Raw genomic sequence first — 27781 nt, 5'->3', positions numbered from 1 at the left:
GTTTTTTTGGGTGAACTATCCCTTTAAGACCAGCATCACAGACACACAGCTGGAGGTCAGTTTGGTATGAATCCATAGGAATTGTCATCTGAATAACTCTAGCTACTACTAAGTCTTTGCTCTCAGTTGTTTTTGTAATAGGCCTTGTATAAAAGACACCAGTGAAATCTTCACAAACTATGGCTCACCATATACTTAAATATCTTATTTATTTCTCTTCAGAAAACCAACATGCAAAAACACTGTTTGCAGGCATTACGTTCACTTTTAGGGGAGTGTTATTTTGTGTTTGTTTGTGTGTGTGTGTGTATATATATAAGTGCCTCACAGTATAAGCTACAGTTTGTGTATGTATGCATGTAGGGCTGTGTTTTAGTTTTCCTCAGGGAGACTGACTGTATGATTCTTGTTTCGGTTCGGTACATTAAGCGGTTGGCGGATGTTGACCCGATCTTTCTCTGCTTCTAGATCTTCGTCATACGGTTCCTCCTCATCCTCACCCTCACTGTGATGAGGAGACGAGTGAAGCGAGTGGGCAGGAGAAGGGGGCACAGAGGCAGGTCGCGGGTAACGGAAGCCTGTGGCCTGGATTACGTGAATAAAAGAATAAATGTCAACAAATATTTACATCGTAGCTCACAGACATTAACCAGATCTGTCTAGAGCAGTCAGTGGTTTTCAACCTTTTTGACTCCAAGCCTCCAAGTGGCTTTTCCCCCCCCAATGTCCACAACAGTATTCAAAAGCCCCATGACTTGTCTAGTTGTTTGTAACTAGCTTGAAAAGCATTATAAAAAATATTTTTTACACTCAATTTCTGCCAAAGTCCCCCTTGGACATCTGCTGAGGTTGAGACGTCCGGGTTGAGAGTTCAGGTTGAGAACCACTTCTAAACTTAAGTCATCGTTTTAACTTACTGAAGCGGGTTCTTGAGGCTCATAGATGTATGTGTCCGGGAAAGCTTTCGCTAAAGCCATATGACGGGCAGAAATGTAATACTAAGAAATAAAAACATATTATATTAGTTCAAGAACAATAACCTGTTAGCTTTATTGTTTTGATGCATATACAGTTATTTGGACATCTTGTGGCTGACAGTCCGAGATGGGCCTCACTGCAGAACACGAAATCCAGGGGGAGAAGTTGGATCCAGATCCAACTCCTCCCACCTTACATATACCTAAACCTACCCATATCCACCCCCTGATCCCTAAACCTACCAATCTCCACCCCTTAGATCTGGATCCAACTCCGCCCCCTGGATCTCATGTACTGCAGTGAGGTGCTACTGGACAGTCCTGGGTGGTATGAACTTGGGAAAAGCAATTCATTGAGTGCGCGCGTGTGTGTGTGGTGTCTTACCCTGCCCAGATATCTCCAGTCTAGCAGGTCACTGAGGCGCTCGGTTCGGTTCCTTTGAATGATCCTCTGCCTGCGGCTCTGCTGACAGAACTGAAACAGGAAAGACGTCAGCTGATTACAGGACTCATCCACCCCGCGATACCGCCGATCCAGAATATAGATACCTGAGAGAGGGAATTAAGAACCAAATAAAACTGATTCAAACAAAAATGAGACTTAAAAATAAATAAATTATCTTGTAGCTGCTGTTTATCCTTTCCACCATAAATGTACAGCTCTCACCATAAGCTGATGGGTCAGCAATATGCTCCTCCATGAAACAGCCAAACCCAGACAGGTTAGTGGAGATCGATGGGATACCCATCACTGTACACTCAGCTGGGAGAGAGATGTGTTCAGTGTTGAGTGGCAGTTATTAATACACATTTAATTAGTTCATACACTACCGTTTAAAATGATTGGGGTCAGTGAGATTTTTTCATAGTTTTGAAAGAAGTCTCTTTTCCTTACCAAGGCTGCATTTATTTGATCAAAAATAGAGTAAAAACAATAATACAGTGAAATATTATTTTATTTAAAATGTTGATTTTTAAAATTCATCCTAATATGCTGATCTGCTGTTCAAGAAACATTTCTTTACCATTTTTTTTTGTAAAGTAACACTTTTTCAGGATTCTTTGATGAATAGAAAGATCAAAAGAACAAAATTTATTTGAAAAAAAGTATTTTGTAAAATTCTAAAAATGTCTTCAGTATCACTTTAGATCATATTAAAGTATTCATTTCTTTCAAAAAATAAAATGCTGACCCCAAACCTTTGACCAGTAGTGTACATATAGGAGTGTGTGTAGTTATACCTGGTGTGTATCCCCAGGGCTCATAGTAAGATGGAAATACTCCAAGGTGGCAGCCTCTCACAAACTCCTCGTAGTCCATCGGCAGGAGAGGAGAAGTTGAGGAGAGAAACTCTGGATGGAAAATCACCTAGCAGAAGAATAGGAGTCTTTAAAAGTGTATTCAGTATTTTTCCCACAGAAAAACGAATCAATTAGTGAGCCTTTAATTATATACAGTGTGTCTGTGTACCTTGACTCGGTCCTGAGAGGTGTTGAAGAGGCCAATGCGGCGGATGCAGTTGAGGATGGGGTCACTGCTGTCCTCCAGCATGTTGTGAGTGCAGACGGGGGGCAGACACTGTCGTTGGGTGGCGAAGATGGCACGCTTCATTATGGTGAAGTCCTCTTTATCTAACATCTTAGACACATCAGGCAACTGCCCTCTGAGAACAAAAAAGAGCAATGTCACTCCGAAGAAGAGATTCACACACTTTTTTGATGCAGTCGAAGAGGCAACTCACACTAAAAGTGATTCGTAGAGTTTCTTCCCAAAGCGCTCCTTCACAGTCTGTGCAGTGTCCCTAACAATACAACAAAGATGCAATATCACAACAAAATCCATTCACCGTTCCAACAGACCCCCGAGTCCCTGAAATTAAGGGTGCTTTCACACTAGCACTTTTGGTGCGCACCCGTGTTCTATTGACGTCAGAGTTCAGTTCGTTTGGATGATGCGAACACCGTTTTCCGCGAACTGTACCTGAATCCGCATTAAAAAGGTTGTTCGGTGGTACACAATTGTACTAAATTGCGGAAGTGAACTGCTATTGATGACGTATGACCCGATAAAACTGTGTTTGTGTGGGTTTCACTCACCTTCCTGACAAGCTGATGCACTGCAAGCAGAGAAAATGTACATTTAATTTCTGTTCGCCTTCTGCACTAAAGGACTCCCGCCTTCTTTAGAACATTTGCGGCAAGTGTTATGTGCTGATGCTTTGAAAATGTAACCAAAGGTACAAAAAACAAAATATAAAAGTGAGGTGAGCAACGCTATGCATTTTGCCGCTATCTCCTGTGTCGTCGTTATCAAGCAATAGGGGTAAACAGCTGCTGCTTTGATGTCGCAAACGCATCGCGGTTCAGACACAAATAATATAATTATTTGTATAAGCAGGGGAAGGGGGAGAGGACCAGGCAATCGAACCAAGCGTGAAAGCACCCTAAAACATCGAGAGAGAAAAAAAAAAAAACTGTATATGTGTTTTTTAGCAAAATGATAATGAGTAAATAATTATATTTATGTAAAATAATTAATAAATAACTATAATTTTAACTATTGCTTTCAATTAGGTGACATTATGACTGCATTTAGTTATTCTTAAAATAAACAGTAATTCTTCATCATCATCATACATCCTTCACTGCAGAATGGCAGCTGTGTTGGGACGCTCTAGACCAGTATTGCGATTGTTAACTAAAACTATTTAAAAAAAAATTGAAATTAATCTGAAATAAAATTTAAAATAAATATTAGATGAAAAATTTAAACCAAGGAAAATTTAAATGTTGCATTAGCAACTTACTGATGTAAAAGTTTAAGTTAAAGTATTAAAACTGCTAAAATTAAAACTGAAATAAAAATTCAGTTTATAGATAAATAGAAATAAAAACAAACGTATATAAAAAAAAAAGCACATAACAAAATTACTAAAACTAAAATGAAAATTGAAAATATAAAAACAAAAGCGAATTCAAAATACAGTATAAATAATATTACATTAGCACTGCTTTCAGGACATGTGGCGGTATTCTAGGCGATCTTGGGAGTTCATATGAAGTAGGTAGGTTGAGCTACACAGTGTCATTCACAATAGTAGTCCTCACAGTGCAGATATCATGGTTACCAGAGCTGTTTCCGTACGGCTTGGCCCTTCAGGGTCTCCACGTTGAAGTTGTTGGTACGAGCAGGCATGATGAAGAATGCTATTACAGTCACCTCGCTGTGATTTACCTAGAACCACAAGAATAATGTTTAAAATCAAGGTCACATTTAAAACTTTTCAAACAAAGATTCTTCATCTTTACAACATTTTATGTGTTTGTACTGTGACATATCAAATGCACATAGTGTACACTAATGATACGCGGATTGCGCTTATATCCGCGGGTTGGGCGGGCCAAGTAATACAAAATAACATTCCAATTAATTGTGGGTGAATGAGATAAATCATTATATTGTGTTGATTTAATTAAAGACACAGAACTCTCATTTCACGGTAAAACGCAATGAACGCGCACCACTCTTTTACTTTTGTTTTCAACAACAACATGCATTTCTTCAGGGAAAACCAATCAAGGAAAAAAATATGCCTAGAGCACCTTCTTAGTGGTCATTATATAAAACACAAAGGAAAAAAACGTACATGAGATATCGCTTAATAACTTGACAGTTTTAACTAATATACACAAGCTTAAAGGGGTGGCCCCTATAATGCCCCTTTTTACAATCTGTAAAATAAGTCTCTGATGTCCCCAAAGTGTGTTTGTGAAGTTTTAGCTCAAAATACCCCACAGATAATTTTTTACAGCATGTTAAAATTGTCCCTTTTTGAGGGTCAGTAAAAACACGCCATTTTGTGTGCGTCCCTTTAAATGCAAATGAGCTGCTGCTCCCAGCACAGAGGGCGGAGCTTCAAGAGCTTGTGTGTTAGCAGCTCAGATTACCTCACACAGACACACACTAAAATGTCAGAAACTGTTCTGCCTTTTATGTTTAAACTGGAATCGGACAATGATGGAGACTCAAGAAGAAGTGACAACATGTAGAATGCAACTGGGCGTTTCTGAATGGTTAGTTGATTCACACAGTGCAGTGACGGAAACAGTGACATTCCAATTTAAGTTTGAAGCCTCTTTTTAGGCTATAAAGGAAATGTAATTTTGAGAAAGAACAACTTTTATTTTAAAATTAATGTTCATTTAAAAGCAGCCTACTTCAGTGTAATATGTTAACATCATGCTTAACACTGAGAATTAGAATAGGCTGATTGTAATGTGACGATCGGGTGCAGGTCAGGTGATGATATCTGAATCAGAGAAAAATCACAGGTTTGGTTGGGTGGCGGGTGAATTATTTATTTTTAACAGCGGATTCCGGTGACGTTAGAGCTGATCCTCGCATCTCTAGTGTACACCCTAAAACACAAATACTTGCCCTCAGAAGGTAATTAAGTCTGGCCAATGCTTCAAGAAAGATATCAGCTCCTTTATTTGAGAATTCATAGCGTCCAGCAATAAAAAGAAACACCGTCTTGTCAAGGTTAAAATCTAAATGCCTGCAGGGAACACAAAACAACAAGAAAACATGTATGACAGAGTGTTATTGTATACGGATATGTGAATATGATTGCGTGCATTATGAACCCTGACCCATAGAAATGGCCTCTGACAAACTCCTGGATGCGCGCTTTACTCTGAGCGTGGAGGTTCTGGAACTCATGCATGGCTGAGAACTTCTTCACATTCAAACCGTTAGGAGTCACAATATCTGACAGAGTAAAGTGAAAGTTGATATCGTAAGCAAATGGTTAAAAATAGGTTAACAAAACAGCAGTTTCCTGGACAAAATTCCATTTCTGAACTAAATCAGGAAGCCTCCTGAGTGAAAATGAGGTCAGAATCTCTTCTAATACCAGATCAATCTGCCCATAATGACATTTTTAAATGGTATCATCTCACAGTGCCATTACACCATCTAAAAAACTAAAGTCACCTGGTTTCCGCTTTAGTAAGTGCTCGGCCTCAATGGCGGTGATCTGAGAGACGGTGGTGAAAACGTGAGTACAGCGGGCTGCTGCACGCTCCAGACAGTACCGGTGATAGATCTGCCTGTCACCTGCCTCTTTATCCACATTAAACTACACATGGAGAAATAACGAGAGACACTTAAGAACACTTTCTTAAAAGGCAAAGAATTTTTTTTTATGTTAAAATACTTTCTCTTAACCCAGTTGTTTGTTTACTGACTAGTATTAGTATGCTATTCATGGGTTTATCTCTCCAAAAAGTGTCAACACTGAGCCTCCCAGGCACCATCAAAACACTTGCACCCAGTGCAGATACATTGGATGGGTATATTAAAAAGTATATTAAAGATGCTCGCGTTTGCTCTAGACAAAGTGTTAATCTACTCATGACACATTGCAACACAGCTAAAAGTATTCCTAATATGTTTGATCTTTTATTGAAAGTACGCTAATTTTAATTTTACCTTTTGAGACATGCCTTCAAGCAGCCGTAACAGCTGTTTGGGTTTGGGGAGGCATGACACACAAAGGGACGTCTGCCAGGTTGTTTGAAAATATGCTTAACTTTTGTAATTCCCCTAGGTGCCACTAGTCTCACAGAAACTATGCATTTCACCTTTATTAAATTAGGGATACCAGCTGAATTACAGTTGCTGTTTTTGATTCCAGAAAATAGTCTTGGTGTCAAACTGTTATTTGCTTGAAACAGGGAATGTTTTCTTAAGAAAACCGAATCTATCTGGAGTTAGATTAATAAACAGTAATGGGGAAGTATCACATATTCACAAATACACAATCTCTTGCACAAACGAACCTCAGCGAGGTTGTTGTAGAAGTCGACGCTCCCGGCACACAGGTATCGGCCGAGCAGAGTGGCGTGTGTGGTGAAGATTGTTGCTATGGGTAACTGGCGCTGCCTGCATAAGACAAGCCCCAAACCTGCCAGCCACTCGTGAAAATGCGCCACGATGTGAGGAGGGTCGTCACACTGAGCTGCATACTGAAACACACATAACCATAATCATAATAAATGAGAATTAAACATCTTTTTTTATGTACATGTTCCAAATAAAAAGATAAGATGATGTATCTTTTAAAAAATATATTTTTAATTCACTGGGTTACCAAAAACAATAGGTTATTTAATATCTAAAAATTTTTTTGTTGAATTTCCTGACCGAAAACAAAACAAAAAAAACATGTACTTTACACTAACAAAATTTATATTCATATAGATATTACAAAAAAGGAATGACACACACCAGTGCACTTAGTTAACTAAAACTATTAAAATATATTAATACAATACAAACAATATAAAAGATTAAATACTGAAATTAAAAACTTAAATGAAAGTTAAAAAATCCTAAAACTGAATTAAAAATAAGTTAAAGCTAAATAGAAACTTAATAAATGACAAAAGCAAAATTTCTAAAACTTAAACTGAAAATACAAAATAAAAGCTACCAGTAATTACAAATATTACTAAAATACACAAAAACAACACCGCACACCTCTCCCAGCAGCCATGCGGTGAGGAAGCCAAAGAGAACAGCATCGTTAGCCTCTCTGTCGAACCAGGGCACACCAATACCACATTTCTCCCACAATTCACTCTTCCAGCGGTCCAGAGACCAGGCCGTGAAGCCCACGTCTAGCAGAATCACATATGGAGAGCCTTCAATCAGCCATCGACCAAAATATACCTAGAGAAAGCGGCAGAGGAAGGAATGAAATCAAAAACTTTGTCACTTTACTAAAGATTTGAAATGATTCATTAAAACATTCATGGAAACAGTATTTTGATAACCAAGATTACCACACTTGCTGATATTGTCTTCATAAAGTTTTGCCAAATTTATTCAAAGATCACAATCTTTAGTTAATACTTTCTATGAGAAACCTGGATGATGGTAAAGTGACCTAGCAATAATGCTGGCACCAATTCACAAAGTCTCTCTCAGGGGGAAATATTCTCAAAGAACCGAAATAGACCTCAGTCTGGCTGTAGGACACGGATATAGCCTTTTAACCTTTGAAACACACACACACACACACACAAACACACACAAACACACACACACACACACACACAAACACACACAAACACACACAAACACACACAAACACACACAAACACACACAAACACACACAAACACACTTTCCAGAATGAAGGTTTAGGGTTTCACTGAGGATAAGAGCAGATTAAAACGGGCTGTGTGATGTGTGTGCACATATTAGTGTGGATAAACAGGAGGTGAACAAACCCAGAGCTAGAAATTGTCTTCTTTTTTTTTCCTATGTATTACGTCAACTAGCCAGCAAGGATGTGTGTGCATTTGAATACCTTGCACCCACTGCTGTTCATTTTATCAATGGTTCTTCTAAGTGCTGGATTACAGGGTTCGATCAGCTCCACTTGCGTCCTGACATTGGACTCCATATACGGGCCAACTAGAAAGTAGTTCTCACCCCATTCCTCGCAGGTCAGACGCGCCTTGGTCTGGATCACCGTGTAAATGCCACCAACTGCCACAAAACGAGAGTGGTTAGATAACCTTCAATAGATGTTTAGGTCCAGCAAAGAGAAGGCCACCCTACCCTTTAAACTTGACGTTGTCGACGGCTATCGCAATGTCTCCTTGACCTTTATCTAATCTAGCTGTCAATAGTATTATGATATTCACAGAGTGCAGAAAATACCAACACTAGAGTCACATGATGGTATGTGGATGGATACAGTGTCTGTGAACGCTTGGCGCTTGAGTCATGTGGCATATAGGTTTTTGTGGTGTGACAACAACAACAGTATCTGGTTTCTCCTTTTCAAAACTGTAGATTATTGTAGACTACCTAATAACTCTTCCAAAAAATTGGTTATTGGTTAATTCATTGTATTGTATGGCATCAAAATCCTCTTTGTGTTAACCAAATATATTGACACTTTCTATGGAAAATGCAATAGGCTATGTAAAGTACAGTATGTTTTGTTTGCCAGTCCATCTCTGGTTATTGGAGATTAAAAACCTTTATTCAGTTTATCTTTTATTGAATGAAAGGTTACACTCAAATATTACAACCCTAAAACTCTTTATTTTTGTTAGTCCATTCATGACATGTTAGTGTAAAAACAATACAAATATCTTAACTAACTTTACTACAGTTCAGAAGTTTGGGGTATTTCTGTTTTTTAAAGTAATTTATAATTGTATTCAGAAGGATGCATTAAATTGTTCAAAGGTGACAGTAAAGACATATCATTATTTTCAAAGAAACCTGAAAAATAAATCAGTTTCCACAAAAAGCAGCACAACTGTTTTCAACATTGGTAATAATAATCAGAAGAGTTTGTTTCTTGAGCACCAAATCATCATATTAGAATGATTTCTGAAGGATCATGTGACACTGAAGTTTGGAGTAACGATGCTGCAATATTTCACAATATTACTGTTTTACTGTATTTCTGATTAAAATGGAAGTGTAGATTTTTGAGGATATGATTTGAAATGTCTATGATGATACATTAGCAACGAAACATTATATCCAAGAAAAGAAACACGCACACCTTTATTAGAGACCTCCCATGCGATCTCGAACAGAACCGCATCCTCCCGATCAAACTCTTCGTCCCAGTCCTCCAGGCCAGACAGGGAGGTGACCGACAAACTGCGCGACAGTGGCATGCTGGGTAATGGAAAACAATGATAATATCAATCCATTTATCCATGTTTTTAGTCTCATCTACATTGAACTCCTGACATTTAATCTAATGCGTCACTTATATCCATCATACAATGACACATATAGCCTTATGTGACACACAAGAGCTCTCTACATCGGTATATGACCTTCAAGCATGCACCACACACACACACACACACACACACACACACACACACACACACACACACACACACACTTCCCCCAAATTACAACAGTTTATATCCACAGCATTTCATTATAATGACTCATCTTCCAGCATGGCTCTTCCTCTCTCAGATTTGCACATGAAAACACATTTGAAAAAGCCTCTTATGGGCAAGAACTATGAGCAAGTGCATGTTCAGATCAAGAGAGAGGTCTACAAATACATTGTGACATTATGCCTTCATCTCAAGTCTAGGCATGATCTTTCATACATCACAACAGGGACAGTCAATCACACCATCACTTACACACCCTCTAATTACAACATACATTGAGCAATATGAGGCCTGTTTTACGAGAAGGACAGAAAGTAATTGAGAGGAGGCTTACAGTCCCTATAAACCCAGCCAGGATTCATTCATTAAATAACGGTACATAAAGGTCCTCCATACATCATAAACACACCTTCACGCAATGGCTACTTGGATTATTAAACCCCAATATAGTATATTGAAGTGTTGGTGAAGTGTCATTTATGACTGGCATTTTACCACCGAGTCTCTTTCGGATGCATATGGTTTAAGTGCGTGCGTGCGCGCGCTCCCTGGCATGGTACGTGCGCTTTGACCACACAGGAACAGTCATACGCAGAACGTCATTGTCAGCATAAGAAAACAACATATAAAGTGTTTCGTGGGCATAAAAGTGAGAGTGCATAGAATAAACAGGTGGACACGATCAAAAAAGTTTAGCATTTCGTCTTGCACGTTTGAGGAAGGACAGACTGGCAAGGCGAGAGCAAGCTGCAAAAGTGGGTTAGACACGAGTAAACGAAGAGCACTGCGCGTGACAGTAATCACGGGCTTTGCAGATAGAAGCTAATTTCCCTCTCCGGGTTTTAAAACGCACGGACATTTAATTTAAAACTGACAACACAAAAAAGCTGTTATGCACTCACCCTGCGGTAGCGTCTTTTCCTCGCTCAGCGGCGCAAGCTTCGCATCTGCTGAAATCAATCACCAGGAGGATGATTTGACAGTGGGCGGAGCTCCTGCGCAAATTCACCTTGTCTGTTGGACAATTTGGCTGTCCGTCAGCGTGACAGCTCGCACGCAACCAGTCACGTTATAAAAATGTGGGCGTATCTTATCTGACGCCGTCTCCGCCTCCTTGATGCCTGGGTAAAGACTGTGGTCGCTACCATAGACAGTATATAAACGGTCGCTACACACACTTCCACAGAGAACTTAGGCGTTTACCTGAATGATCATTTTGATTGGCTAAGCAATTTCCTTAGACAACTCATAAGGAAGTTAAGCTGTTGGCTTTTTATGCTTTTTGTGCGCATTTTCAGCTGCACATCCTCAGAAACCAACTACTGCCTTGATCAATATAATCAAAGACCCATGTACATAAATGCCCAAAAATATAATAAAATAGTATTAAAAAAAGGTGTAATAAATGTGTATGTTATTGTAATATTGTATATTTCCTTTACTTGTCATTACTTGTTTTGTGTATAATGCTTTGGCAATATTGTATGTAAACACAATCATACCAATAAAGTGCTTAAAAGCTGAAACTGAAAGGGCAGTGTAGTTCTTAACAGCAAGGATGTTGCAGATAATGTAACACTAGATCACAAATACACACAACACTGGCAGTCCTGTTTTTGTAGAGGACTTGCCACAAATATAACTGTTCATAAAATAAATATTTGTATTATTATTATATTTTATGTTTTTGCTGTTATTATTTTTATTAACATGACTGATACCTCATTTTATTTTTTGTTGTGACTGCTTTTTTTTATATACTGTCTATGCTTTTAATTCGTATATTGATGCTTTAAAATTGTATTTAAAACAATCATGACAAAAATAGAACTTGCATAGTATATAATAAGGTAAATATTTGTAATCGTTATTATGTAAGGATTATTATTTGTTTATTCGTGCAGCCGCATCCTTCGAATGTAAATAAAAAAATACCCATAAGTACAAAATAGTATTTGACTGCATTTAACCTGTAAGGTCTAATCTATCTATCTATCTATCTATCTATCTATCTATCTATCTATCTATCTATCTATCTATCTATCTATCTATCTATCTATCTATCTATCTATCTGTTTTTAATCACTCAATCACGACCCTCTCAAGATGGCAGTTATCGTCGTCCATGAAGGCGAATCACTTCCTTCTCTTTGACCAATTGCAGTCCTCCGTGGACCCTACGCAATTTTACCGGGAAAACGGATGTTGCTCATGTCCGGTGGAAACTGACATTCAACACTGTGAAGTGGCGGGAGATTTATCTAGTGCATATATGGAGTAATAAAGCTCGAGCTGGAATAAAAGGTGAAAGATTATGTATTTGTTCCTTGGCTAGAGTTCACCTCTGTGTCTTATGTAGCTCATTTGGCGATGTTGCATGAATTAGCGGACTCTCTTTATTGTTTGTATATTGCTAACATGTTTTGCTATGTTTCTTGTTTGTCCAGTTCGCCTAGTATATTATTTAAAACGCAATATAATACGCCATGTGAAAATAAACAGCATGAGCCTGAATCATGTTTATACGATCTTATTGTTGCTGTATAAGTATGTTTCTTTTGATTGCTGAATTACCAGTTACGATTAATTATAGGTAAAATAATAAGCGTGTGAAAAAGTTATACAATGGGCCTATAACTTGTGTACAATGCTTGGTATAACTTGGTAAACCTCTGTGAAAATATGAATGTTTATGCACATTGATCTTCAGTAACTATGTTGACTCAACCTAAAGACTCTCAGATCATCAGAAATTGGTTCTAAATGTTTTATAAGTAACGTTAACATGTCTGTCTAACTCTCGAACCGCATGAACAAACACATAGTAAGCACGTTGTTGAAATACTGTCTCCTTCACAAGTTTGTACGTCTGTTTCATTAGCCCCGCCCCTTTTATGTAAATGATGTAGTCAGGCACTCCATTTTAATGTTATTGCTCTACGTTTTGATGTTATTGTTTAGCTTTGAGAAGTTGAGCTAAGACGTTTAATTATGTAGCGTGTACTATATATTTATTATATTACTTTATACTCTAAATAATTCCTTATAGCCTACATTCTGAATTCCACATATTCAGTTGACAAGATAGAAGAGATCGTTTGTAATTGTTTTGTTGTTGTTGCTTTTTTTTTATTTCAACTAACGTTAGTTGAAAACATTTTAAAGAGTCATCTCAGGACGTTCGTAAGTGTTTTTGAGTGTTTAATTTGCTTATCAAGAGTTGAAATTGTTTTTTGCAAGGCTGCTTCAGAATGGACTTTAAAAGGCGCAATGGAGGTCCTGGAATGGGCGGGGCTTCACAGGCCAAGAAGGGGAAGATTAGCACAGAATGGGAGGATAGTCCCTCCCAGTTTGAAGAGGAACTGGCTCTATTCGATGAAATGGAAATGGAGGTGGAGTCAGGGGAGGGTCAAGCTGGCCATGATGTCATTCCAGTGGGTAAGTATGTTTTGTCTGTTTTTTTAATTAATTAAATTTAATTAATTATTATCTACAAAATATTCAAAACAACATACCAACCGATGCATACAATTACAGTACAACCAAAAAGAAAGAAAGAAGACAATTCCATAATCCTAATCTTAGAACAGTAAATGCATGAACCATATATATATATATATTTGAGGTGTAATGATACCCTCATGTCACGATTTGATACATATCACAATACTGAATTCACGATATGGTATTATTGCGGTATTATACGATACTCCAAGTCATGGTAAAAGCCAGGTTAACAAAAAATGTACTGTTGATTAAAATGCTACATTTGTATTACGTTGGGAGTGGAAATGAATAGGCTTGGTGCTGGTTCTGAAGCTGAAATTACAGAATTATTTTAGACGAATATGCTTGCACTCTGTCACTGACTAGATATATTTAAAATAATGTAGGCCACTTTTTACTAGTAACATAAGACATTTGGCATTATCAGGACCCACAAATATTCCCCCATTGCATTATTATCCATTATATTCAACATTATACATAGTTTAATGTACAGTAGTACTGACACTAAAACTCTAAACTTAAATTTTTTCCTCAAAGAAATTTTCTTTTTGGGTGAACTATACACAATTCAGATTGTCTCTATCCACGATACATACTGTTGCATTATTGTATTGCAATATATTGTGACACCCCTATATATATATATATATATATATATAATCATAAACTAATTGACAAAACAAAATAATGTATTTAATTAATTTTCGTGCAAGGTTCCCACATCTCGTTAAAAGCTTCTACTCATAGTATTGCACCTTGGATCATATGGTTAGATTATGGTTAATTTCCTTATATTTCCAGTTTTGGAGAATAATTCTTTTCACAGACTGTTTTTGTCTTTATTAAATTTTGTTTTTTTATATGCAAGGACAAACATTAGTCTAACTTTGTGACCCTTGACCTTGACATGATCTACCCTCTTTTACTCAGGTGAGTTATTCTCTGCTGATCTTAATCCACGTTGGAAACGACCTCATGCACCGCCTCTTGAACCAAACTCAGACACACTAATTTTTCAGCAGATAGACTTGGATTACTACCTGGGTGAGACACACATGCTCTATCACAGATGCGCACACACAAATTCATGATTTCATCCAGACCTCTCCCTCAATGTGCTGTCGTCTGGTGTTTAGGATTTGCGGTAGCAGGTATGCCTGGGCAGGTACAGGGCAAAGTGCCCATAGTACGCATGTTTGGTGTGACGGACAGTGGAAATAGCGTGTGCTGCCACATTCACGGATTCGCCCCGTATTTCTATGTTCCTGCCCCCAACGGTGAGCCGCCAATTACAGGATGCTGCTCAGTGTCACTGCGATGTAGTAAGCACATCGTTCATGATTTCTCACTGTGTCTGTGTCTCTCTCAGGTTTTACAAATGCACACTTGGCTGAGTTTCAGAGAGAGCTGAATTCTGCTGTATTGAAGGACATGCGCTCCAATAAAGACAACATAGCTGTCACTGTGCTGGCAGTGGACATCACCACAAAAGAAAGTAAGTCATTTTAGTGTAAATGTGTGTGTATATACGCTACAATTCAAATGTTTTTCAGAGAAGTCTTTTCTGCTCACCAGTGTTGCATTTATTTGATCAGAATACAGGAACAGTAATATTGTGGAATATTATGACAATTTAAAGTAACTGTTTTCTATTTTTTATATATTTTCAAAGTGTAATTTATTCCTGTGATGGTAAAGCTGAATTTTTAGCATAATTACTCCAGTCTTCAGTGTCACATGATCCTTCAGAAATCATTCTAATATGATGATTTGCTGCTTAGAAAACAATATCTTATTATTATTATTATTATTATTATAATATGTTGTAACAGTAATATTTATGTGCAAACCATGGTACATTTTGTCATTCTTTACTGTCACTTTTGATTAATTTAACGTGTCCTTGCTGAATAAAAGTATTGTTTTTTTCGTTTTTTTCAAACAAAAAAAGTCCCCCCAAACATTTAAAGGTAGTGTAAATGGAAAATGGAACTGTTTGTTTGACTTGTTTGTAGCTGACTGACTTTTTCATATTTGCACTAAGGTATGTATCATTACCATGGAAACCGAGCTCATGACTTTCTGCGCATTACCATGGCGATGCCACGTCTGGTTGCCCCAGCGAAGCGTATCCTGGAGCAGGGCTTTAAATTTGCCAGTTTTGCCACCCAGAGCTACCAGGCTTTTGAAGCCAACATTGACTTTGAGATCAGGTGTGTTTGTGTGTACTTGAAAGTTTATGAAACTGGTGATTAGAGCTGCACAATTAATCGTCAAAAGATCGCAATCTCGATTCAAACACCCATGCAATCTCATTCCTTAATGACAACAATTCGGCCTTTGACAAGTACGATCACAGCAAACATTGAAACCTGCGTTGGCGCAGCCGTTGACCCAGAGAGAACAGTTGTAGGCTATAGGTATTAAACAGCTTCACAAGGCCATGTTCACACAGCAGCAGAATACGGTTGTCAGTCCTGTATTCGAGTCCTTAATACAGTTACGTTCACACACAGTTCAGTTATTAGCGGGAGTGACGACCGCATTCTAGCAAACTCGCAAACGTAAATTTCCAGGACTCACAACCACATTCTCAGAAAACATGCGCTGTTTGAACGGAACAGGACTGGACTAGTCTGCCACGTCATACAGTGCGAGAGAGCCACTTTGTCATTTAATAAAAAATAAATTGGTTTAAAATGAGTAAATAATACTTTAATAGACTGCAGCATTTAATGCTTTGTCAGAACCTCAAGTAAAAAAAATGTTTTATTTAGTTGTCTGTTCAAAACCGTAGGAGACGATCTCTATTTTAAACAAAAAAATCGTGATTCTCAATTTTTCCAGAATTGTGCGGCTCTACTGGTGATGTGTGGTAGACATTGATTGCTTGACCTGATAAAGCACATAAGGTCTGATGTATGTGCATGTGGATGTATGTGCAGGTTCATGGTGGACAGTGATGTTGTCGGTTGCTGCTGGATTGAGCTTCCAAAAGGGAAGTACAGGATGAGGGAAGAGAGAGGTGAAGGACAGACCGATTCAAAATATCCAGGAAAGGTAAAAAGAAAAACAACAACTACAGTCACTTAAGGTATTAGAGTGATCCATTGAATTGTCTTTAACTGATTTCTCTCTCAGGTTTCCCTGTGTCAGTATGAGGTGGATGTGGCATGGAATGATCTGGTCAGTCATCCAGCTGAAGGAGAATGGCAGAGGATCGCTCCACTCAGAGTCCTGAGCTTTGATATTGAGTGTGCTGGCAGAAAAGGTGTTTGTTTAGGCATTATACCTTCTGTTTAAGCTTAGCTTATTCTAATTTAGCTGCATTGGATTGTTTGACTTCCCATAAAACCATTTGGTAGAAAGTTGTGAAATTTGCCATATTAATATTTAATTTGGAAATCATTTTGGGATCAATCAAACTTTTAGCACCCCCACAACTTAAACTTTACATTGTTAAATAAATAAATAAATATATATATATATATATAAATATATTAGGGCTGTGAAACGATTAATCACGATTAATCGCATCCAAAATACAAGTTTGTGTTCACATAATATATGAGTGTGTACTGTGCATAATTATTTTGTATATATAAATATACACACATGCATGTATATATTTAAGAATTTTTTTTTATTTATACATAAAATATTTATATTTATATATAATACAAATTATATATACAGTATATTTAAGCAAATATTTCTTAAATATATACATGCATGTGTGTGTATTTATATATACAAAATAATTATGCACAGTACACACTCATATATTATATGAACACAAACTTTTATTTTGGATGCGATTAATCACGATTAATCATTTCACAGCCCTAAAATATATATATATATATTTTTTTTTATTTGTTATTAATATTTTTATATATATACATATTGCAATTGTTTTTGTTTTTTTTAATCAAATGATCAAAAAAATAATTTTTTTCCTGCATATTTGTCCCGCATCTTTTTAGAGATTTTTGATATACCAAACCATTTGTCTATATAATGCATTACCAAACTAACATTAACAAACAGCTTATTGTGTCATTGCCACCATGTGTAATTAGTGTGCTTGTTCTTGGCCTTGTAATTGCCTGCAAATAAAAGTATTATATCTTGCTGCGTAACTAACTGAACTGTTTGTGTGTTACAGGTGTGTTTCCAGAGCCGGAGATCGACCCTGTGATTCAGATCGCCTCTATGGTGCAGCGTCAGGGAGAGAAGGAGCCGTTCATCCGGACAGTCTTCACCTTACAGAGCTGTGCCAGTATAGTGGGCTCCCAGATTCTCTGCTTTACTCAGGAGAAGCAGCTACTGCAGGTACGTACTCACAGATTCTCCAACTATACTTAAATGGAGATGTTTACATGTGTATTTTCTCTAAAAATGTAAATGTACGTGGTGCCACTTCAGGGCTGCCCCCTAAAAGTCGACTAAATTTTAATCAGTCGGTTAGTCGCAAAAAAAAAAAAAAACTGGTCCTTGTGGTAATATGTCGGGCAGAAAATCCAAAGTGTGGGAACATTTTGAGATGGACCACAAAAAGGTGACATGCGACCTTAAACATGACAAAACGTACATAGTAGCCTAACGTTAGCCACTTTACATTATACTTTACATGGCCGCTCACTCTATGGTTAACGTTATTGTTAACCTACAATTGTGCTCTAATTTTTGGTGCAAAAAAACGGAGCAAACTGAGCTCACTTTATTTTCCCCTACATCATTGTCAAACTTGTATTTGACCTTTTTCTTAAAATGTTAAGAAATTGCAACTGTGAGGTATAGGGTATAGCCTATATGTCAGGTATAGCCTAATTGGCCACATTGTTGTAGCGTTTCAGTTACGTGTTTTTATGTAATGCCTATTTATTTTGTTTGTGTTCGGACCTTTTCATTCAATGTTAAAGCTGCTTGTGCTTCGGCCTGATTTTGTTTGGACTCTTAAGTGTTTTGGTTTTCTGTATATTTATTTACTTGGTTAGAATTATAGAATTATTATAATATATATTATACACCCACATATACTCACAAATATGTAAATAAATGTATATGTGTGATTATATCAGAGTTGGGGTGAGTTTATGAGGACAGTGGATCCTGACATCATCACTGGCTACAATATCCAGAACTTTGACCTTCCGTACCTCCTCAACAGAGCTGCCACCTTAAAGGTACAGTGTTTTTATGTTTAAAAAAAAAAAAAAAAATGTGTCTTTTTGGTGGAAAGTGAACAAACCCAGTAATGGCACATGTCAGAAAGGCTTTTTATTATAATTCAGGCAGGGGATGATGATTTGAGTCACTTGTCTTTCTGTCTCCGTAGGTGAATATGTTCCCATATCTGGGTCGTGTGTGGGGCATCAAATCAGTTCTGAAAGACTCCAGCTTCCAGAGCAAACAGATGGGTCGCAGAGAGAACAAAACTGTGAATATGGAAGGACGTGTGCAGCTTGACTTATTACAGGTATGCACACTTATACTCAGACTCTCACATTGTTCCATCAGATTGATTCATGACTGCTCATGCTGTGACTCACCAAGTTTTTTCCTCTGTTGTAGGTGTTGCTGAGAGATTATAAACTGCGCTCTTACACACTAAACGCCGTCAGTTTCCATTTTCTGCAGGAGCAGAAGGAGGATGTGCAGCATTCTATCATCACAGATCTACAGGTGCAGCCAATCAGATCTCTGTTATACTCTTTTAGCCAATCAGATCCCTCAACTCCATCTAAGACACCTGGAGTCCAGTAAACCCTCTTTCCTCTCTCCTTGTTTTTGATTAGAATGGGAATGAGCAGACCCGCAGGCGTTTGGCTGTATACTGTCTGAAGGATGCGTATCTGCCCCTGCGTTTGCTGCAGAAGTTGATGTGTGTCATTAATTACATGGAAATGGCCAGAGTAACTGGGGTACCCCTGACTTACCTGCTCTCTCGCGGACAGCAGATTAAAGTGGTTTCACAGCTCCTGAGACAGGTCTGCGCATGTCTATCTGTAAAATATATTAATGTAACAAACCTAGCCAACATTTAATGTGTATGGCTTTATGATTGTTTTATTGTGTAGGCTATGAAGCAGGATCTGGTGATGCCAGTGGTGAGGGCAGAGGGAGGGGAGGACTACACTGGAGCCACTGTCATAGAACCAGAGAAAGGGTTTGTACCCACTTTTGGGACCAAATTCTCATTCTCAAATCAGAGTATAAGTAAATTGCATATCTTGAGTTCTATATTTAAAAAAAAGGAAGCAATCATCAACAAGTACTTCAACACGCTTCTGTTCACAAGTTTGGGGTCAGCAAGAGTTTTGTTGAGAAACTTTAATTCAGCGAGGATGTATTAAATAGATCAAACGTTACAGACAAAAAAAGAAATTTATACTGTTACAAAAGATTTCTATTTTAAATAAATGCTGCTCTTTTAAACTTTCTATTCATCAAAGAATCCTGAACATTTGTATTATGTTTCCACAAACATCGAGCAGCATAACTGTTTTCAATATTGATAATGGTAAGAAATGTTTCTGGAGCATCAAATCATCATATCAGAATGATTTCTGAAGGATCATGTGACACTGAAGACTGGAGTAATGATGCTGGAAAAACATCACAGGAATAAATTACATAAAAAATATTAAAACAGTTATATTAAATTGCACACAATACTTCAAATTATTACCTTTTTACTGTAATTTGTATCAGCCTTGGTGAACATAAGAGACTACTTTCAAAAACAGTTTAAAAATCTTACTGACTTTTTAACGGTAGTGTAAATAAATAAATAAAAGTACTTAAGAGCTTTATTTATTACAAAAACTTTATATTGAATGAAACAGATTCTTGCCGTTTTTTCTTCTTCTGATAGTTAAAAACAAATTTGACATTAACTCGGATGTTAGTTCTATGTAATGTTGTTAAATTGAAGCAACATTTAGGTTTTGTAGATGATTCACAAATGCAAAAGCTGTATGTGTTTACAGGTATTACAGTGTTCCTATTGCAACTCTGGATTTCTCCTCACTGTATCCCTCCATCATGATGGCTCACAATTTATGTTACACTACTCTCCTGCAGAAGGGCCAGGTGGACAAACTGGGGTGAGAGGAGTGTGTTTGTGTGTATCATGTGATGTTCAGTTTTTTTCTTTGATTTGCATGAATTTTAATTGTGTTGTTCTCCATTTTGTGACTAATTGAAGCTGTACTACTTTTTTGTGTGCATACGTTTTTAGTCTGGCTCCAGAGGATTTCATCAAGACCCCCACTGGTGATCTGTTCGTGAAGAGCTCTGTGAGGAAGGGCCTTCTCCCTGAGATCCTGGAAAACCTCCTGGGCGCCAGGAAAAGGTGATCATTTCAACAACAAAAACTGAAGATTAAATAAACGTCTTATATTCAATACCAAATAGTTCAGTGTAATTAAAAATTAGTGCTGTCAGTCGATTAAAAAAATGAACTACTTAATTGCACATTTTTCTGTAATTAAGCGTGATTAATCGCACCTAACATTAAAGTTTATTTATATATATATATATATATATATATATATAGTAATAATTTTAAATGCCTATATTTTAAATATTTGTTTAATTGCATCTTTTTATGAAAGAAGGCCAGTATCACTGATACCAATACTGCTTCTGATGTCTCTTATGAAATTTTTACTCAATTTTAGCCGTAATAGCCATTCAGCATTACAGTAAAATGAAAAGCTATCAATTTGAACATTTAAAAAAAAATATAACAACATTTAATTTAAGTGAACTTAAAACAACCTTCACATAAACCCATTTTAATAAATGTCACATTTACCAATACCCTTCAATATATCAGGGCTCAATTTTTCCTATTGGCCCAGTCAGACCAGTTCAGAATTTTACTTCACCTTTCAAAATGCACAAAAACCTATTGTTTTCATTGTTTCTGAGCCATGTAACATTGTAAACAGTGCTTTAAGATTTTCAGGTAGGTCTAACAGGTATAGGATATATACAGAAATTGAATAAAGTTATCAAACACTTCAGTCTTCACTGCATAAATTATAAATTAAATATAGATTAATCCTTATTAAAGCTACAAAAGTTATTCAGTCAATAGTAGTGAGAGAGCGATTTTCTTTTTTCTTTAGTTTTTTGATGAACATTAATAACGCACTACAGCCGGTTTATTAGGCTGCTGTCACTTTAAGACCTGCCGCACATGACACAGATCTGACGTGCATCCCATTTTCTCACAACACTACGTTCATTTAAGACTGTGCTTGCGAGGATACTCAACAAAACATGCATTTTTGCATGATTGTATGTTTTTGTCCATTCAAGCGCTGTCTGAAGCGGCTTTCTGTGCGCACGAGTCGTGTGTGTCACGAGGAGATTCACAAATGCGCACCATTACTGCACCTCTTTCTTCTTTTGTGTCTTATCGCAACGCACTGGAACGGTTTAAAATCATTTCCAGATATAAGAGCGTGATCATATATTGTAATGCTAGCCAAAGGATGATGGGGGAAAAAAACATATGCTGCATTAATTGCGTTAAATATTTTTAATGCGTTAAACTTGGAAAAAATGACAGCCCTATTAAAAGGTATTTTTGTACCCATTATTTGTTGTGCCTCTAGGGCGAAGGCAGAGCTGAAGAAAGAGACGGACCCCTTTAAAAAGCAGGTGCTGGACGGAAGGCAGTTGGCTTTGAAGATCAGTGCCAACTCAGTATACGGGTTCACTGGGGCTCAGGTGGGCAAACTGCCCTGTTTGGAAATCTCACAGGTCAGTTTCAGCACTCACACATGGGTAAATACTGTCAGCTTTAGACAGAGATGCTTTAAGTTCCTGTCTTTCATCTGTAGAGCGTCACAGGCTTTGGTAGGCAGATGATTGAACAGACCAAACAGCTTGTGGAATCAAGATACACAGTCTCTAACGGTTACCAGGCAGATGCAAAGGTATTTAATTGCATAAATGTTTGTTTTTTTGCCTTCGTTTCAATGCACTGAAAATATGTAGTGATGCAAATCTAATGTGTTTCAGGTTGTCTACGGAGACACAGACTCTGTGATGGTGAAACTAGGTGTGGCCACTGTGCAGGAAGCAATGAATCTGGGAAAGGAGGCAGCTGAATGGGTCTCCTCCCACTTCGTTCCACCAATCAAATTAGAGTTTGAAAAGGTACAGGAAGCAGGCCAAGATTTCGTAACAGATGCCATCTAATGTTATTATGGTAACACTTTATAATAAGGTTCCATTAGTTAACTACATTTGTTAAAGGTGGGGTAAGCGATATTTCAAAAACGCTGTTGGACATTGTTGTTATTTGAAATCAACCCAAACAAACACACCCCTCTCTTCATTGCTCCGCCTCCAAAACTCACACTCCAATCCTAACCGCCCTGCTTCGAGTCAGTCTCGAATCCCGATCCCCCGGGATGCCAGGCGAGTACACTAACAATAACGCTAAACACAGCATTCGTCAGCGTGACTCTAGTCTCAGTCTCGGACGTCACGCCCGCGGACCATTGGCTGAATGTCTGATGCATATGGCACACTTTTCTGGAAACACTTCAGGAGTTTCGAAGTCGCGACCTGATTGGTTGAATTCTACAGGATGTCCGCGAGACGTGTGCGTCGTGTTCTTTAACGGTCCGTCTGGAAACAAATGCCGTAACGCCAAAACCCCTTGTGGAAGAAGAAAGCCGTTGTGTTTACAACTGTGTCAAATGAGCGCTTACCAGGATCAACTAAACGCTGGATTTTCAAAAGTATGTGAAGTTTGCGGCTCCATTGTTGCAGTAAACTTGCACAACGTTCTTGAATGAATAATTTATTAGATGCACGCCGCCGCCGGTCTGTTATTGTAGGGACCAGGCTTGTGCAAAATTCAGAATTTCAGAATTGGCCTCCATTCAATTCATGAATTGGAATTTGAATTGAATTTACTCCGCCCCACAGGACGTTGAATTGAATTGGAATTGGAATGACAGGAAGTGGAATTAAATTCATGACAATTCAAAGAAATTCCACAGTCACACAACAGAAAGAATGTATTGAGTCTCGCATGCATTCAGTGTTAGGAAGGTTACTTTGGAAATGTTATTGCTTAAGCTGTTACTGTTATTAGTTACCCATTATAAATGTGGTTTGGATTGCTTTATTTGGATAACTTTATCAATGCAAAGCAATTTCGTTTTAAGTTGATTAGTAACTAATTTAATTAAATATTTTACCTCAGTAATACAACTAAATACAATTACATTAATTTTGTAATTTAATAACAGAAATTTCATTTCACGTAACTATTTACTCCTCAACCCTGCATACATTTTGTTCTAAAATAGATATTGATCAAATTCTTGAAATAAATTACCCCCTCAATGTTGTTTAATTAGTTAAGTTTTTAACATTGCTTTTAACATTCATTGCATTCATCTGTACTGTACAAGTGGTACAAACTAATATAATTTATAATGCAATCATATCTGACATATACTGTAAAGCTTCATTGTTAAACACTTCACTTAAAATATGTATATGAATTTCTTTGAATTTTTATTGAATTGCAAATCTGCTTCCTTTAATTCAAATTCGAATTGTAATTCTAGATCCTGTTTTTGACATCAATTCAAATTCAAGAAGGAGTCATTCTCAATTCAATTCTGAATTGTGCACAAGCCTGGTAGGGACGTCGACATTATATTGGCACTCCCCTAAACATGACGCGGAACAAAATGAACTGTGATTGGTTGCGTTATATGTCAGTCAAACGTCCTCTTGGCCAAGAAAAGCTGCGATAGAGTCTAGACCTTCTGCCGTCAGTCTGAAGGTCTGGCTACGCGAGACTAGCACAAAAAAAAAGTATGTACAGTACACAATAGTAATTACAAACAAGAGTGGGTGGTTAGTTGCCAACAGCACAGCAGCTCCAGACAAAGACACAGAAACCCAGTGTTACCCACGTGTGGAGCCGAATCAAAGCAACATCCGCGTCTGTTTTCAGGCCTTTCCATTTAGCTCTCTGGACAGCGTTTCTAATATTAACAGGGTCCTAAAGCTCTTGCCCAGACATGACCCTTTATTTTCCAGTGATTTCGTCTGAGCTTTTCTCTTTTGTATTGCATCTCATCTCTATTTCTTCAGTCTTTCTTCAAATGTCCCTCTTGCCCGTTCTCTCTCCTCCACCGTCATGCTGATTGGCTACACGTTTGTTGTTGTTTGTTTGTGTGTCGGTCTAACTACCAAACAGCGTTTTTCATATATCGCTAACCCCACCTTTAACACGAGCTAACTATGAAAAATGCAATTATTAATCTTAGTTAATGTTAATTTCAGTATTTACTAAAACAGTATTAAAATCTGAAGTTGTATCTGTTAATATTATTTAATGGACCTGAGCTAACATGAACTAACAATGAACAGTTGTATTTTTATCAACTATTAAATACTGTAACAAATGCATTGCTCGTTGTTAATTTAAGCCAATATTTAATGCATTAACTAATGGGACCTTATTGTAAAGTTAATTATTCTTAATAACTTCTGTCTCATTCACATTTTTCAGGTTTATTACCCATATCTGTTGATCAATAAAAAGAGGTATGCCGGGCTGTATTTCTCTTCCGATGCTGAACATCATGATAAGATGGATTGCAAAGGAATAGAGACTGTCAGACGAGACAACTGCCCTCTAGTGGCCAACCTTATCAATACATGCCTCCAAAACATCCTCATTGACAGGTACAAACATTGCCACACTCAGAAAACCACCATGCGCTCGTATACGCAACAGTGACGCACATACTAGCATGCGTAATAGTGAAGACATGACTCTACAAGCCTTACTACAAGCCTTTTTTGTTAATGTTCAACGGGCAACACCATTCATATACCAACATGCACATTAATTCACAGGAATAATAATGTGTGTTGTGTTTCAGAGACCCCGATGGAGCAGTAGCCCATGCTAAAGAGGTGATCTCTGACCTTCTGTGTAACCGCATTGACATCAGTCAGCTGGTCATAACTAAAGAGCTGACACGCACCGCACAGGAGTATGCCGGCAAACAGGCCCACGTCGAACTAGCTGAGAGGTGTGTGTTCTTAATATCTTGACTGTTAATTCATACAAAATTCGCCATTCTGACATTGAAATGGGCTATTCTCATGATACATGCAAATCCGAGGAGTTTGTATTTGTCTTCAGAAAGTTTTGATGGCTTTTTTTTCATCGTGCCTCTGTATGATGCTTTATAAAGTAGTGTTTATAAGCGAAGCACTGTTTAGTGTACCCACTGCGTTTCTGGTTTTCCATAAGCGCCACCTACATTCAGAGAGTGAATTTGCATTTTCATTCAGCCTGTTTTTGTTCAAACCAATTATACATAACATACAGGGGCGCCTTCAGATAACCCGAATTATTGCGCATTTAACCAATTTCCACCAACATGGGTTTTAGGATGCGGAAACGTGATGCCGGTAGCGCTCCAAACCTCGGAGATCGAGTTCCGTACGTCATTACCAAAGCAGCAAAGGGAGTGGCGGCATATATGAAATCAGAGGTCAGTATTGTGTATTGTCTGTTTTGATGTGGCTGATTTTCTGTACTGTAGTTATAACTGCTGAGTTCTGTATCTCAGGACCCCATCTATGTCCTGGAGAACAACATCCCTATAGACACGCAGTACTACCTGGAGCAGCAGCTTTCCAAGCCTTTACTGCGCATCTTTGAGCCCATACTGGGAGAGAGCAAAGCTGAGAGTGTGTTACTGAGTGAGTATCATCTATTAAGCCTACAGAACCCAGGATGTTTAAAGTCGGCTCGAAATGAAAATGATTTGCGAAACTACTGCTTTTAGTGCAGTCTGTCATTTCTATTGTTTTGTGGTATATAGCCTTTTTATCTCATCACATTCAAATAAAACTGCAAACTGTGGTAAAATAGAATTTCTTTCACCGTGCCGTTTTTTGCTGTTGTTTCAGAGGGAGATCACACACGCTGTAAGACGGTCTTGACATCCAGGGTCGGTGGTCTCATGGCTTTCGCTCAGAAAAGAAGCACTTGCATTGGCTGCAGAGCTGTGCTCAAAACTGATGGTATGTATCAAGTGTGTGTGTTAGGCAAAACTGGAGCTTCAGTAGTACCACAAATCACAAAACTCTACGTCTGATGGTTTTCCTCTTCAGCGGCCGTATGCGACTTCTGCAAAAAGAAAGAGTCTGAGCTTTATCAGAAAGAGGTGTGTTTTGGTTTTATATATATATACAAATCCTGGCAAAATTATCTTCGTACGTGGGGCAAAATATGTTCTTACTGTTGCTGAAGATTGTCCATGCGTGTCTTTTAGATTGCTCATCTGTCAACACTAGAGGAGAAATTCTCTCGCCTGTGGACTCAGTGTCAACGCTGTCAAGGTTCACTCCATGAAGACGTGCTTTGTACCAGGTGTTTACACATATGCACGTTAGGCCTACACAATATATTGAATATTCACTATATATTTTGTAGGTAGAGTTAATATACCAGTGGTTCTAAATAATAAATGCTCTCTTTTTCAGTCGAGACTGCCCCATCTTTTACATGAGAAAGAAAGTGCAGAAAGATTTAGACGATCAGGAGAAGCTCGTTTCCCGTTTTGGCTGGTGATGGACGGGGATTTTTTTTTCTTTTTGCCTTCAGCTTTCTCAACATTCATTCATCCTCTTACCTCAGTGAAGGAGTCTGTCACACTCCAGATTGTAAAGAATCTTCATTTTTTTTTAGTGGTTGAATAAATAAAATGCATTTTTGTAAAATTGTTTTCTTTTGTCTGATTCAACATTATACTTACAAGATGTAATTTGACTTTTTTTTAAATCAAATTCAGATTTTAAATGTCATAGTTATAAAAAAACAAATTCAAATCATAATATCACTTCAAGTCATGGACATTTCTATTGTCAATATTATTCTTTGCTCTAAATATTTCATCAGATAGAATAGTGATCCTTTACCATGAAGCTACTTTTGTAAAGAAAAAAACTACAAACAGAGCAGAGAACAAAACATTTAAATATCATCCCTAGCCAATATTTAATATAGCATTCATGCATGTTTGGGTTTTAGTCATTGTATATTAAGGGTAACATACAAGTATTTGAAATATCACACAGATCATACCAGAACAAAAAATCTTTCTCAGGCAACCTAGACCATATGGATACATTAAATTAGGAATTAAAAGACAAAAAATAAATAAAAGGATATTTCTTGCTCACAGTTCCTTGTTGTTTTAACTTCAAGTCATACCAGGGCAGTTGCATCAGCTTTTCTGAATATTCTCAGAAACGCTGATGCAA

At 37.6% G+C, this 27781-nt stretch overlaps 2 protein-coding genes across 2 annotated transcripts; one reads left to right on the top strand and one right to left on the bottom strand.

The window, feature by feature from the left end:
* Positions 1-276: 276 nt before the first annotated feature.
* On the bottom strand, positions 277-10941 carry gys1 (glycogen synthase 1 (muscle)). The gene is made up of 16 exons (XM_084114771.1): positions 10834-10941; positions 9574-9692; positions 8356-8537; positions 7522-7713; positions 6822-7007; positions 5974-6118; positions 5631-5748; positions 5416-5536; positions 4106-4212; positions 2720-2779; positions 2449-2641; positions 2220-2346; positions 1645-1740; positions 1363-1526; positions 918-998; positions 277-585 (listed from the first exon to the last, which is right to left on the bottom strand). Exons 2-16 carry the CDS (start codon positions 9689-9691, stop codon positions 373-375), a joined length of 2103 nt encoding a protein of 700 aa, XP_083970897.1. The 5' UTR covers position 9692; positions 10834-10941; the 3' UTR covers positions 277-372.
* A 1194-nt stretch (positions 10942-12135) lies between these two features.
* pold1 (polymerase (DNA directed), delta 1, catalytic subunit) lies at positions 12136-27238 on the top strand. Its single transcript, XM_084091858.1, has 27 exons — positions 12136-12235; positions 13172-13369; positions 14372-14485; positions 14578-14718; positions 14811-14936; positions 15486-15654; positions 16387-16501; positions 16583-16712; positions 17610-17776; positions 18526-18630; positions 18783-18923; positions 19019-19129; positions 19243-19434; positions 19525-19613; positions 20437-20553; positions 20688-20801; positions 22075-22222; positions 22303-22398; positions 22484-22621; positions 25008-25183; positions 25384-25536; positions 25902-26004; positions 26083-26215; positions 26426-26539; positions 26630-26682; positions 26791-26888; positions 27002-27238. Exons 2-27 carry the CDS (start codon positions 13183-13185, stop codon positions 27087-27089), a joined length of 3318 nt encoding a protein of 1105 aa, XP_083947984.1. The 5' UTR covers positions 12136-12235; positions 13172-13182; the 3' UTR covers positions 27090-27238.
* Positions 27239-27781: the final 543 nt, after the last annotated feature.

The sequence above is a fragment of the Abramis brama genome, assembly GCF_963993115.1.
Source record: "Abramis brama genome assembly, chromosome: 1".
In the NCBI taxonomy this organism is placed as follows: domain Eukaryota; kingdom Metazoa; phylum Chordata; class Actinopteri; order Cypriniformes; family Leuciscidae; genus Abramis; species Abramis brama.
This window is presented reverse-complemented; position numbering and strand designations above follow the sequence as displayed.

Excerpts from the sequence above, each read along its gene's own strand:
- gys1 (XM_084114771.1), bottom strand. The coding sequence starts at position 9,691 with ATGCCACTGTCGCGCAGTTTGTCGGTCACCTCCCTGTCTGGCCTGGAG. Across the intron at positions 7,008-7,521 it reads CCGCATGGCTGCTGGGAGAG|TATGCAGCTCAGTGTGACGA; the intron begins GTGTGCGGTGTT and ends TGTGTGTTTCAG. Across the intron at positions 999-1,362 it reads ACTGGAGATATCTGGGCAGG|TATTACATTTCTGCCCGTCA; the intron begins GTAAGACACCAC and ends TTTATTTCTTAG.
- pold1 (XM_084091858.1), top strand. The coding sequence starts at position 13,183 with ATGGACTTTAAAAGGCGCAATGGAGGTCCTGGAATGGGCGGGGCTTCA. Across the intron at positions 20,554-20,687 it reads GGCCAGGTGGACAAACTGGG|TCTGGCTCCAGAGGATTTCA; the intron begins GTGAGAGGAGTG and ends ATACGTTTTTAG. Across the intron at positions 26,216-26,425 it reads AGCTGAGAGTGTGTTACTGA|AGGGAGATCACACACGCTGT; the intron begins GTGAGTATCATC and ends CTGTTGTTTCAG.